General features: G+C 35.6%; 1 protein-coding gene across 1 annotated transcript in view; it reads right to left on the reverse strand.

Annotated features, from left to right (window-relative positions):
- KIF20B (kinesin family member 20B) overlaps nucleotides 1–14829 on the reverse strand; it is a 40843-nt gene that overhangs the window by 12502 nt on the left and 13512 nt on the right. The window contains exons 13-25 of the mRNA XM_082052968.1: nucleotides 13896–14144; nucleotides 12986–13125; nucleotides 12238–12388; nucleotides 11169–11436; nucleotides 10827–10888; nucleotides 10527–10646; nucleotides 8818–8983; nucleotides 5222–6434; nucleotides 3743–3881; nucleotides 2451–2573; nucleotides 1916–1976; nucleotides 1364–1489; nucleotides 964–1100 (exon numbers count right to left, since the gene is read on the reverse strand). Of these exons, the coding sequence (XP_081909094.1) occupies nucleotides 964–1100; nucleotides 1364–1489; nucleotides 1916–1976; nucleotides 2451–2573; nucleotides 3743–3881; nucleotides 5222–6434; nucleotides 8818–8983; nucleotides 10527–10646; nucleotides 10827–10888; nucleotides 11169–11436; nucleotides 12238–12388; nucleotides 12986–13125; nucleotides 13896–14144 (2955 nt within the window). The remainder of the gene's footprint in view (nucleotides 1–963; nucleotides 1101–1363; nucleotides 1490–1915; nucleotides 1977–2450; nucleotides 2574–3742; nucleotides 3882–5221; nucleotides 6435–8817; nucleotides 8984–10526; nucleotides 10647–10826; nucleotides 10889–11168; nucleotides 11437–12237; nucleotides 12389–12985; nucleotides 13126–13895; nucleotides 14145–14829) is intronic.

Genomic DNA, 14829 nt, shown 5'->3' on the forward strand with positions numbered 1-14829 from the left:
TCCCAAGTATTACATCCTCATTTGATCTTCTCTATTAAAAAGAAAAAAGAAACAAAAAAAACACACACACAACCCCCCCCCCCCCCAACAACAACAACAAACCACAAACAAACAAACAAAAACAAAACAAAGACAAACAAAAAAACCACCACACAAATTTCAGCACTTCCTATTCAGTCTGGCACATCTTCATGGAACAGAATTTTTTATCCTCTAAAAATGCTCTGGATAAGTCAAACACTATGAAAGTTACACCAAAAGTAATGGTAAAGTGACACTTTTAACTTACAAATTCCCAATATTTTACGGTGCCTTACAAGACCTGTTAGAAAACTTACTTATACTTCAAGACTTAAAGACAACAAATGCAGTACAAATTGAATGGTAGGCAGAGATAGTGTGTACCTAAGAACATCACTTCAATCCACAGCAACTTTGCCTCCTTTTCTATCACAAACTTGTCAGACATTCTCCCACATAAAACAGGAGGCACCTGAAAAGTTGCTTGGAAAAAAAGTTGGCTTTCTAATCCAAGAAGTAGAGGTAAATCGTCAGCCTAACAGGAAGGGTTTCTACATCATGCAGTCAGCAAAGGATCTTCAAAGAGTTTGATTTAGTCACCCAAGCAACTGTCAGGTAAGAGGTGCAGAATGAATACCAGGAGTTGGATTGGTTAAGACAACTGTAAGAGGAGCTCAGCTACAGAAGCACCATCAGTGGTAGCATAACATCAGGAAGGGTACACTCCATTATGGGGCACCAGTGATGCTGCATATTGCAAAGACACTGCATCCAGGCTTTGCTGCACTGATGTACTGGAGCTTTCACAGGTTTCCTTTACCAGTGTAACAACTTGCCATATCACGCTCTACCTCTTGAAGATAGCGACACACACATAATTTAGACTCCTAAATGAAAGCTATGGCTTTAAGACTAAGTATTAATTATGTCACCATATTTTACCTTCAGTTCTTTTTGCAGCTTTATTAATTCTTCATTTTCTTTTATGTTTTTCTCCTCATTTCTGCTCATCTTCTGCCAACAGTCACTATCAGTTTGGTTATTCAGCTCTCTATATTTCTGCTTCCATGCTTCCAGTTCTAGTCAGTACACAAAATGAGGTCACATAATGTATAGTTTCAAATGCATGTTTGACCACATTCACATCCTTCTACTAAAGTTACTTGGAACTATCAGCTATGACCACAAAGAGACAACAGGAACCTTTAACTGTTTCAAGTTCATTATGTACTATGTAAAATTAATGCCTAAATAAGTCAACAAATAAAAACAAATTTAAAGCAGTTATGCCAACACATTCAATACAATTTGCTTCTCTGATCTCTTTCCATGGAAAGATTACCTAAAACTAATCTGTTGGTCTCTTCTAATTTGGCTTCAAGCACTTGCTCTTGTTGAATCTGAGTCTGCTCTTGCTCTTCTAATGTCATCCGCATGTCTTCAATGACTTTTTCCTTTGCACACAGATCTGAAGATTTCAAAATAAATTTACAGATGAGCCCCCCAAAGTAATACAGATGACCCCCCACCATTTTGTCCCAAAGTGCCTTCATTACAAGTCATTTCCCCCATTCCCAGAGATCAAAAGCTCTGTTAGAAATTGAACATCTCTAACTACAATGGCAAATAAACACCAGCATTTAATAAGTTTATACTGATACAGCAAATTCACACTTTCTCTGGGGCTTATGTTTCTTGTTCTGAGACTGTTTCTTTACTTTGAAATATACCTGCCAATAATGATACAATAAAAATTAGTTCCTGACTGTAAGACTTTAATGTTCAGTTTTTAAAATATCAATGTACAAGACTCTACAAATTCATTAACAACATGACAACTCATTATGTTGCCATTCCACACCAAAAAAATGGAACGATAATGGCTTTTTCTGACCTTTACGTGTTTTCTCATACTGTTTGGAAATTTCTTCCAGCTTCTCATTATTCAACTGCTCCTAAATATCACATTGAAAGCAAATTAAAGAAAATGTGTTGAAAGAAACAAATATATGTGCAAGAAGTGCAAGAATCTTTTCATTCTGAGCTTTAATAAGTAAAGTATTTGAGACAAACAGTCCAGAATAAATAAGTTTTTCACATAGTATAAAGAAGCATTCAAGTTGATAAAAAAAAATGGTTAGAGGAAGATATTACTACTAACATATCTAAGTGTCACTGATCAGAATCAGGGTATCCTCAGGTGTTAATTATATATTTATTAAGCAGATTATTTAAAACAATTTGACAGTGTCCTGCAGTGAGTAGTTTTTCAAATATCTTTCATTCATCCATTAAAACTAATTTCAGATGGCTACTCTTATTTTTACCCCAATTTCTGGAAATCTGTCTCCTGTTGTTTGAAAAATTTGTCTTATTAATAGATTAATTAAACAAATTGAGAGCGAGTAAAATTTTAAATAATAGAATACCTGTTTAAGTTGCAGGATTGTGCGCTGTTTGATCTCTAATTCTTCACTAAATTTGTTTTTAATTTTCTGAAGTTCACTAACTTTATTCCTCAGGGATTTCTCCTCGGATCGCATTGTACATACCTGTAACAATGCACAAACACAGCAAGCAAAGCTCACATTTAGTTATAAGCCTTCTACTATCTCCATAAGTTATCTAAATAAACAGATACTTTAAGAGCCAAATTTTTGCAAGCATCCTAGCTAAATTTCAGGGGCTGCAGGGAGTGCACTATACTGTACATCCTTCCTAGGGAAGGATTTTCGCTATTGAATAGTCTTACATTCGGCAAAGGGGAAAAAAAATGAAAAATGTAATAACAATAATAAAATTAATATTTTTTTTTTAAAAAACACACAAAAACACCCACAAACACCAAAACAAAACGACCCAACAACAACCAACAGCAACAGCACGAAACATGCACATGCTATCAGGAAATAACCTAATCAAACTACAAGTTCAGTTGTCCTTTAAGACAAAAGAATGTCTTCTGACATCCACTCCTTGCTACTTCTCAAACAAGATTATACACTGAATGTTGAATAAGAAAAGGTCCTCAAATGTTAGGCTGCGTGGAAAGACGAATACTTTTCTAAATCTTACACTTTGAGCCCAAACTCTTGCTTGGATTTTGGATTCAGTTCTCGCAACACCCCATGAAATTCTGAGAAATCTTACTGCTTGATAACTAAGCTACTAACAATTAACATTAGTAAAAGTTATTGCATCTTTTCATTTCTTCTCCCCAAACTTAACAGAAAACATAGCTTAGATTTAGAAATTATTTTACAAGTTAGATTTAGCCTCTAGAACTTAGTGCTTTCCTTTCCTGGTTAATCCATCTCTTCCAACCAGAGATCAGCATTTTCCATAAGTATGAAATCTGAGGCTTTGGATTCAGCACAAATAAAAACATACGGCACTGTATTGTTATGAAGATTCCTAAGTCCTTCTCCATAACTAGATTAGTCATAAGTTTCACAAGTCTTTTTCAAGTGTATTAATAAAATTTACTTCCCTCCTTCAATATCTGTACTAATCCATGTTTTGACATCCAGTCTTATTTTTAGTTTACATTTTCATTGGCAGTGTAACTTAAGATTCACTGTTACTCGAAATGTATCATTCAAAAGAGCTTTATTATTAATCACTTTTAATATTCATAGCTTGAGATTGGTGAAAATAGGTTTTAACGACAGAATCACAAGCATAAACTTGTAGAAGAAACATTTGGCCTATAGTTACCAACCTCTTTTTCTACTTGCTGAATTTGTTTCTTGGCATCAGAAAATTTCTCATTCAAATCTGTATATTCTTCGTCTTTCCTCTGCAAATCTTTTTTCAAACTCTGTACAAGGGCAGAGCTCTCAGAAAGATCTTTACGTAGCCTTGTGTTAGAAATTAGAGACATAAATAACATTAGTATTACACATCTCAAAGAATCAGCTTTTACACATTAACTCAGGCTTGACTGCTGGTTTTATTCATAAGTTGAACTTCAGATCTATCAGATCAATTACAAGCTTCAGAATGGTACTTCTGGATTTCAGCTTCTTATTATATGATCCTGAAGTAACAAACTGCTTAGATTCACTTCTGAACACTGGAATATTTTTTTTAAAGCACATTAGCGCAACTAATATTATTATTATTGCATGTCCTTACAGGGTAACAAAAGGAATAAGGTGAGTTTAAACTCAATATCTACATCCCAGACCTTGTAAAGATCAAAATAAATTAAAACCAAAAGAAAATAAAGAAAACAATAACACAGCACGAAGTACTGCTGTTACAAGTGCTACAAAGTAATTAAGAAGTTTGACAGGTTTACTTTTAAATGGTCATATTTATTTTAAAAGTTTACAGTAAGACATCTTGGATTTTTACTTTAAAACAAACCAATAGAAGGTTTTTTAGATTCTATAATTGACAACACAAAACAAGGCCAACACAAAAGGTAAAGCTTTCAAAGCTTTACAAGCACAGGGTCAGCGATCCCCAGACCTTCATGCTAAATGGTACTTTAGAATATATGCTGGCAGCCACTGACATGGCACTAAAGAAACTCTTATCAGAAGAAGGGCTACATAACAAATTAAAGCTATGTTTACATTATTGTAATTCCCTTACCATATAGCAAACAATCTCTCAGACACATTTATTCTCTTATTTTTTAAAAGTTAAAAAAAAATAGAAAGGGCTGGGGAAGTTCTACTCTCCTAGACCCTTTATTCCTTCAAGTTCTTATAGTAGACTCTGTTCACCTAAAATAGCCGTTATCAAAACTGGCTGTCTACTGTTTCCTCCTTGAGGTTCTTTTTTTCCTTTTTACCATTCAGTCCTTTTCAAATAAAACATTGCCTACTTTTATGCAAGTTACAGGATAGAACATTAAATTACGCCATTTCCTTCAGAAAGGCTACGCAACATAAAATTATTAGAAATCCCCAAATAATTCTTCATTTCCTTGCATGCTCCTTTTTCCACCTACAATAATTGCTAATGATATAGATCTATATTTTTGAAGGAAAATACAAACAGGTGAGAAAAACATAGCCAAGAGAATATGCAAATATGAAAGTCAAGTAGTGTATTAAAACTTAGATAAGCAGTTTTACTAATGAAATAGAAAAACATGCAAATGTGTTATGTCAAAATAAACTGATGTTCCCAGAAAGTAATTTTGAGTCTATTCTCAATGGGCTATGACATCTCATTATTTACTTACAGTTTTATGGATTGTATTTGCTCATCCTCCTTTTTCTCCTTCTCCTTAAGAGAGTGTTTCATGTTCTCCAAGCTGTTCATTAACTGCACAACTTCCTCCTTCAGACTGGCTTCTTGATCATTTAATTCTTTCAGCTTTTTGTCTGAATTAGCATTTTCCTCTTGCAGAGATACTATATTACCTTCTAGATTTAAAATAATAGATTCTTTTTCTTTAATTACTACTTCTAACTTTGTTATGTTGTCATCTTTAGCTCTGAAAGTCTCCAAGAGGCATTCAAGCTTTCTTATTTTTCCCTTATATCTGGTAACTTCTTCCTCAAATTCTGCAATTATTCTGTGATCTTCTGCAGCCTGTCTTTCAAAATCCTGGGTTTTCTTCTGGATTTGCTCTTGTAACTGATTCAGAAGTTCTTTTTCCTTTACAGACTGACGATCTTGATTTGCAATCTCATTTAATTTTATTTTTAGTTGATTGTTACAGTTCTTAGTGTCACCAAGTTCCTTCTTTAAGTCTTCAACTTGTTGAAGTAGTTCTCGAATCTGCTGACCTTTTTGTAAAGAATCCTTAACAATACTTTTGCATTCTTCCCACATGCTTTCAACACTACAATGAAAGGAGCTTTCCCGTCTCAGATCTGCTGTAGATGCAGTTTGGGACTGCACACATGCAGGACTCACTTGAGCTCTGTCTGGTTCATCTTTTTGAGAGTTTAAGGAATCCTTTAGATTAACTAAATCAATATCCATAGCATAAGACTCTAAGTGACATCTATACAACTCATTTACTTTGGACTGCATTGTTTTAATTTGTGACACTTTATCAATTAGATTTTGTTCAGCACCTTCTACTTCATTATTTAGCTGAATAATCTTTTCTTCTTGCTCCCTGTTTATAGTTTTCTGTTTGTCCAATTCAGAAACAATCTCCTGGTAGTCAGTTTGACACTGCTGAAGTTCTTGACTTAAGTCAGAGGCCCTTTCTTCAGAAGTAGAGAGCTTGAGATGCAGGTTTGTTATTTGCTCACTGAACTCTTCATTTTTGTTTTTTTCTCTTCTGCATTGTTCTTCAAGTGCAGCTAGCTGACCTTCCAAGGTTTCAACTCTTTCCTTCAGTGTTAGTATTTCTGCATAGTTCTCAGAAGTATTTGTTTTCACATATTCAGTTCTCTTTTCGTCTAGAAAGTCATCTTCCCAACTCTCCTTCGTATCTCCTAAAAAAACCCACATCCATACAGCTCAGTTTTATTCAAACCAATAGTACAAGTCACTAGTAATACCAAATAGCAATTGCTATAAGGAAAATGGTCACTATCTGAAAGCCACACTCTCATATCTTACGGCATTTTGAAATCTTGTAGTTAAAGCCCTCTGAGCAGTTTAACATGCAATAAGTGCCTCTTGTGCTTCTAGGCGTACTTTCTAGCAAGAGGCATTCAGGAGCCTTAAAGAACACTTTACCATGGCTGTATCCCAGCCTTCTACTCTGTACCACTAGTAGAAAAATCTAGCTAGTTCTATTAATACGTAGAAATACCTATGAGCTAGATAACATCCACAGTTACATCTAGTTTCCACCTTCACTGGTTAAATAATATCTTTAATACAGCCAGCAATCACCAATTCTACATTTAGAAGAGCAACAGTATCGTATACTTTTCCAAAAAGTTTTGTTCATACTCAATATTCCCTTCGGTTAAAAATGAAGCTAAAAATCCAGCACAAGTTTTTCCATTTAGTGTTTGGGACCTTCCTCTCTTCTTTTTTCAATTGCTTTCTAAACTAGAACATGAGCAAATAGCCTGTTCTTCACAACAGAAAAAAAACAATCCTCAGTGTTGACATTAATTGCAACTGTAATTTCGTCTTTGAGAAGAGCTATCACTTTTCTATTTTTGTTTTGTTTAAACAAGCTTCAGTCGTGAGATTATAAACAAACCTACTACTATCTAGCATATAAAGGAGTCTGCATCAACTTCATTTTCCACCCTCTTCCTGTAACTTTTATATAGGTGGCACCACCAAACAGTCATGCTAGGACTCAATATTCATCCCAACCAAAGATGGTAGAGACAAATGAGCCATGTGTCTGGTGCTGAGAAAGAAGCTTCTCTTATGACAGGCTTCCAATAATATTTATTTGAACAAGTTGTACAAACATCAGAAATGCCCTAAGGGATCACACACACCATTGCTAGACCCACCTAATATCTGACAACCTTTTTGCTATTGTTGGTAGGCCCAACCACTTCCTACAGATCTTTCCTGACATAAAACAATAGGGAATATTAGAGGAATGCAAGACAATACATCCCTGCTTAACTCTTCTAGTGTTTATGTATCAACCTGTTGGCTGTTAGCTTATTGAACCACTCCTGGAATATGAGAATTATCTGTCTCTCCCACCTTCCAGTGCAGCAAATATTAGAAGTTCACTACCCTCTCTATGAAGTGCTTTGTTCCATAAAGTGAAACTCATCTTCTATTGGATTGAGTGTTCCTTAGTTCTTTCACTGCATAATGTGATGACAGTCCAGCATTGTTTATTCACCACCTGTGTCCTAGTTTTCTGTGATCACGTAAATTTGACAAGTCTCCTTTTAACACGTTTTATTCTTCTTCGTGGAGATAAATAATTTCTGCTCCCCATTTTTTAATCTTATTCCTCTTTTTCTACCCCACCCTCACCCGAACAATGCCTGGAAGATATTCTCATTTGCACCTGTTCTGCAGAAGGAAGGCAAGAAAGTAAGGGACACAAAAGGAAGACTTACTTTCTCCTTTCATGTATGCTTTCCACAGTTCTATGAGAAACTGAAGCCTAGCTGTGTGCTGAAGTTGGTCCCATATAGCTCAATCTCAGTGATAAATGGATTCTAATGAAATGGATAACAAGTAGTTGTGTCCTTTTAAGTTTCACCCTTATCCTTGAATGTCTTCAAATGCAGCTTGTTTATTCACCTCATTCTAAGACTGGTAAGCTCACAGATAAAGCAAGGAAAACAAAAAGACTGGAAGTGCAAGTGTGAGAGCCACACAAATATGTCAGCTTTGGACTTCAAACAATTTTACTTCCATTTAAATTGAAAGCTTTTCTCCTTTGCCAGCACTGTCCCCTTGACCAGAGCTGGTGTGTTCACAACATGCATACAGAAGGAAAGTCCAAGTTTCACAGCACATACTGTATGATTGAACAATCAGCAAGTTATTAATGCTGTTGACACTTGCTTAGATAATTTTTTTTAAAACTGGACCAGGAGACACTACTTTCCCAGAAGTCCAGCAACAGCAAATTTAGTACAAAAAGAACAGTTAAGACATTGCTTAAGAACTACATCTGAGTCTGCAAGTACATTAACAGGTGAGAAAAAGCAGCAGAAAGAGACTAAAAACTTTTATTTTAAGCATTTAGGAGTGAACAGTATAGGACCTTCTGCAAAACAGATGATATTTACATAAGTTACTTCCGTTTACAGTTTAACATAGTGGATTTTCTCCCCATACCATGTTTACGCTTGACAGCTTTTTGCTTTTGTTCTGGTATAGTAATCAAGTTTTTTTGGAAGACCCCGTGTTGAGGGATGGTAGAAATTGTACCTTTCTTTGTAGGTGGTTCTTCTTCCACGGTAGTCTTATTTTCAAAGCAACGTTTTCTTCCCACTTCCAGTACAGTTTTGTCACAATCCTTGAATTGGCTGCTTTCAGTCACTTTGTTATAGTTCTTTTCTGCCAATTGTCTTTTAATGGTAGTTAGAGTGTTGTCCTATGTTAAAATAAGATTAATTACTTTGAAGTTCTACAAAGTGAGCACTTAAAAAGTTTAGTAATCTCCTATATGCAAATACTTTTACAAAATTATCTGGGTAATACATATAGGGATTATCAGAGAAACAAGTCAGTTACAGATGAGTTACTTAAACCAAAAACAGGTACACCTTCAGATACTAATAAGCACAATGCTTTGCACTGTACAGAAAACAGAACAAGAGTAGGAAACTAAAAAAATGCAAGACTTCCTGTAAGAGGAGTTTGTTTACCAGCTGAAGACAATTTCCAGTGTCAAAAGAGTTTATCAAATTCCCAATTCGTTCAAAGGGCAGATGATCAGCACTACAAGTTTGTCACTTTCTTGTTATCGTTGGTAGAGTTGGGAGTTTTAACTACCTTCAGCAAAGCCACATATCATTTTTATTATGACAGGCCTAATGCAACTTGAAAGCCTAGTCAGTTCTGTCATACATACTTTAGGCTATATATTTCACTGAGAACAAAGTTTCTTTACTTGCAGGACAACACAACTGGCAAGCCATGCTGGTTGCCAAGGACCAACTTCTCATCTCTCAGTAAATCATTAGAAAAAAAAAAAATCTATAGAGCAGATTTGAGGCTTTTGGTCATGTTTTAAGTTTCATGACACACAATCTCACAGAAACACAGGACAGAGTTGAAGCCTTGCCCTTGGAAGAAGCAGTAATAGGAAGCAGTCATCACAACTTATCGCTCTCAGAGCTTTTCAATAGTACGAACGCTAAGTTGCTCCAGGAGTCAAAACCTTACATTTACAGTGGAAGAGAGAAATGGATCAGAGTGCTGACTAAGTTTCTTTTAAAATGTTATCAGAACTACTTCATGTTACCAGACATCAGGCTCAACAAAACCCCCTACCTACTTTTTTTTTTTTTTAACCCATAGACATTTAGCCCAGCTAGTCTTCTGGCATTCAGCAGCTAGCAGCAGACTAGTAAGTTGCAAGCTTTATTAATCACATCCTCTCTTAGTTCAAACTCTACTCAATACATTCATATTATTGCTTTTCCTTTGAAAGTGTTTGTGCATGGTAGTGGTGGGTGGAACACCCTGATTTTTGTTGCCAATTTATGCAATCACTGTCCTTCTCGTATTATTAACTTCTAACTTCAATTAAATCTGACTCTTTACTGCAGCAAAACCTCCTTTCCTCCTCTTCCATTCAGGCAAAAATAAACAGACAGTGACATAATCCCTCTATTCCCACTGCTTAAATTCTTCCAATTTGAGGTTTGTTTGTTTTCTTCAGAATGGCTCTGCAATTTCATCTACAATCCACCACTAATAACTCCAGATCACTGGTTCCAAAAGTCCCATTTTTCACAAACACCTCACCACACATTTTACTGTAACTTTAGTTTCAGTGCCAACTTCATGTGCTACCATTTCAAGCAAAGAGCAATTACTTATAGAAACTTTCAACTTTCCAAGTAGTTAAGTCCATCATAAGCATATATTTAGGGTTCTGAATAAAGAAACTTGAGATATTTAAGACTTACATAGTCTTTTATTGTTTCTTCTAAATGGGATATCAAATCTTGTAGTCTTGTAATAACATCCTCTTTTTGCTCCACAATGTTCATTAGTTCTTGAATCCTTTTATTCTGTGTATTCATTTTCTTGGGAAAAAAAAAAATAGTTCAGTCAGTGTTAAGCTATAGCATGCATTTAGAAGCAAGACCAGTTAAGCTATACTTGATATAAAAATTGCTATAAGTATACTATAGTATCATTTTAAACTACTCGATTTTTGTATTAAAGCAAGTAATTCCGCACAAGTTTTTCCTTGACAAAGTTACCTCAGTTGCTTCTTTAAGCTGCTCAGCAGACTCATCCAATTTAATCATCTGCATTTCAAAGTCTGTAACAGGAAAAGAAACTTGCATCAAATAAACAGCTATTACATAGTTCACTCACTAATCCATTTTTCCAGATCTACTGGTATCTCATAAAATCATTTCAGTTGCAAGAGACCCTCAGGATCATCGAGTCCAAACCTAACCTAACTCCAGCACTAAACAGTACCCCATAGCTTTTGAATAAATTGATTTTTTTTCATGTTGACTTCTTCTTATTTCTATTTTACAGCAGTCAGTAATTTCTTTTTTCTGTCTTTCACATCACGCATACACCCAGCTTACCTTTGGTTTTCTGAGTCAGTTGTTCTTCAGTTTTGAATAGTTCATCGGTTTTCTTTATCAGCTCTTCTTTGGTCTTAGTTAGTTCAGTGGTAGTTTTTCCCAGTTGTTTTTCAAGCCAACCTATAGCCTTCTGTGGTTCATCTAGGGACACAATGTACCTGTGTGCTTCTTCTGCTTGCTTTTTGATATCAGTGACATCATTGTGCAGAGAATCAATAATGCCTTCAAGATCAATGTAGGTGCCTGGCCTTATGCTATGTTTTTCATCCTGAAAGATAATTTATATCCATTTAGAAATAGCAAATTACACAATAGTCATTACTTCTACAGAAAAATTGGAAGACCATTATGAATTCAAACAAATAAGTACAGTTAATTCTGGCTTCAAAGTCATGTTGTGGGTTCATATGCAATTTGATCATCAATTTGTCTACCTTCACACACAAGTCTCCAGTATCAATAGCCATTTTATTTTTATAGCATTTAATAACATCTGAAGTTTTCACGTATCTGTAAAAGTTTGTGAAGTGAAGTAAGTTTGTGGTCAAATTAAGTTGTAAACAAAACAATGACTTTATATCTTTCATCTTCGTTTTCTAAAAACAAAGGTTTCCACACTCACAAGAGCTGGCCTCAGTTTAAGAGTCTAGATATGGCTTAAGTGTATACACAATTCTCATTGCTTCAATTGTAGCTTCAATAGCCTTAAGAAAGAAAAAGTCTCTAGGACCAGTACAGCCCATATACGAGGCCTAAGAAGTCAGCTTCAAATACTTTAAATAGACATTTAATGCAACAGTGTTTATACCATAACAACAGCTTTTCCCCCAGTTTCTTTGAATATAGTAATTTTTACTTTGTGTTGCAGAAGTGCAGAAAACCCCAAAGATTCCTCAATGTATACCCGAGGTTCAGCAACTACTCCTATTAAATGTGATAAACACATCTTGCTGTGGATACAGTTACACAGCTTGCAATTCCTTGAAGCCATCCTTCTAACCCTTGAGACATATCACCACCCTAACAGGTAGTTAATAAAAGGAATGTTATTGAAGGCAGATAAAAATACCAGAGGTCCAGCTTGTTCACTGCAAGGCTGATCCTTTAATTTATCTTCTTCATATGTATTTTCAGTATAACCATTTACAAGTTCCTTGTAGATTTCCAGACGCCTATCAGAATTTTCTTCAAGGAGTTCTCGCTCTTGAGAGAGGTACTCTCTATAGTAGGAAAAATATGTCAGCAACAAGCTAGCCAGCATGAACTGCTAAGAAGTTATTAGTACAGTTGCCTATAAACATACTTTAAAAAAAAAAAAAAAAATTGGCACGATAAAACAACACAGAAAACAGTGTTGCTACACCAAAACAGAAGTATATTTCCCCCCCACTCACTCCTCTGAAAATGGAGGGGAACACAAATATATATGCCGATTATGGACAGCATTTAACTACAAATATTTTTTCCCAAGCTTCTTGAGCCAGAACACCTGTTTGGAATATAACTGTGTTAACTAAAGAATGTGCAAGTGTACTCTTTCTGTAGACATCCTATCAAAGCTCTTCTCTTAGGCAGAGCTCTACAGGAACAAACACTGTTTACAGGTTACACCCCTATCCGCCCCCAAAAAAACAAGGCCTTTCCTATACAGTATTTTTCCTGAAATCATAATCCAAACAAATTGATCTATTAAAAAAGGCAATAAGTCTAGCAGAAGAATGTGGTCTCTTACAGCCAAGAGACAGGTTTAAGAAATAAGTTAATTTACTTTCATTTTTATAAACCAGTAACTTTAAAACCACTTAAAGCTAACTTACTCAAAATCTTTTTCCCGCTTAGCAAAATAGTGGGTAAATTCTTGTGTCACTTCTTCACGAATTTTTAGTTCCAGCAGTATCTTATTCTTCTTTTCAGTAATAAGTTTGTTTTTCAGCTCTTCTAGGAGACTTAGCAGCGCCTAGAATTACCATTAGTATTAAGTTTTTCATAAAGAAATCGTTTCCCAGAAGTGAGATTTTTTTTCGCATTCCTCAAACACTACAATTATACTTTATTCTTCCAGCTTGCAAAATTCTTCCAGTTCTTTTATTAGCTTATTCAAAAACAGGAGGATTCATGAGTAGATTGAAATATCTTTTTGGTACTAACACAGCAATTTATAAGTTTGCACAGAGCAGGCATTTGCAAAGAATATTAAGTTTATTACAAGAATTCTTGAAGTTGCCTTAAAAAACAGGCTTAAGCTCCACAGGATTTGGCTGGCTTTTTTCCCAGATGTTCATTTCTGGGACACTATCAATGAAACTTCCACAAAACAGTCTCTAGTCCTCTGTTACCCCTTCCTTGTCTTTCCTAGAAGTAACTGAAATTGCTGTTCCTTGAACTGTTTTCAGAGTTTTCTTATGCATGGAATACAAAGGAACAGCTTCCTGTATTGCTAAAAAACAAGTAATACTCACTGTGCATTGACCATAGGTCACCAAAAGGAGAGAAAGCCGAATCTGCAATTCTTACTGTTCTGTATGTATTTAGACACTTATTTCAGAGTTTTCCCACAATAGGCACTTAGTCATAAGTAATCCCACTGTTAGTTCTTAACACTGGATTTAGGTAGAATGAGGGTGATCAGAAAAAAAAGAAGATAGTTGAGAGGTGAGAGAAACTAGGAAAATACCTTGCTTCAAGACTCCATGCTACACTAATTCTTAAAGTAGTCCTGGCACATACCATATAGTCTTGTTTTCCAATAAGAACTCTCTCTTCATCTGTCTGCGCTACTTCTTCTTTTGACATATTATGTTGTTCCTCCATCTCATCATCAGCTTCAATCACATCTTCTAGGCTTCTGTCCCATAAGACAGTAGCTGTTTTCCTTGGGACCTGCATTTTAGTGTCACTAAGTAATGATGATTCTCTTGCTGATTTCTGTCCAAATGACTGATCTTGAGGAAGAATAGATGTGTCCATAACTAAAACCTACTCAGAAAATAAAGAACATCAGTATTTTTTATACCTCTACTGGTACTTCCAAGAGATACCTGTTGCACTTTCCTGTAGCCCTCCTGAGCGTAGTATTGCCACAGTCACCTATCCTCTCTGTTCAGAGTCACTATTTAGACCAATTTCCAGCTAGAGTACAAAAGAGTCACTTTAGTCTAACCCTTCTTTTGATCCCAGGAACACCAGCTTCCACTAGCTTGACAACCTACAAGAGAGCCACCACATCATGCACCAACAAATTTCTGTATTTCTTATACCTGGAGTTTCCAGTTGGGTTACACGAGTGTCATCCTACAAATTCATCCTTGAACAGCTGAATCACCCTTACACTCTACTACTTCTGGTATTGTACTTAACCTGAGGAGATGAGCCGACACTAAAGGGTCTCCTGTCATTTGAACATACCTAACTGTCAACAGAAGTTCCCTATTGCTTCCATTAAGGTTGGAGCACTGATCCTCAATACTTTCATCTTCCAGCCTCACCAGGGTTATATCACTGTACTTCTACTCATTCTGCTTCACCTCCACATTCCCAGTGAAGCCTCTAAGGACATAGAGATGACCTTTCAAACTCTTTGGTGCTCAACCTATTTTTGTCAATATTCCAGGTGAGCAATATTCCAAATTAAGATAGCAGTATTTTATTGGACAGCTAGAAT

Source organism: Streptopelia decaocto (assembly GCF_964273445.1).
Source record: "Streptopelia decaocto genome assembly, chromosome: 5".
Lineage (NCBI taxonomy): Eukaryota > Metazoa > Chordata > Aves > Columbiformes > Columbidae > Streptopelia > Streptopelia decaocto.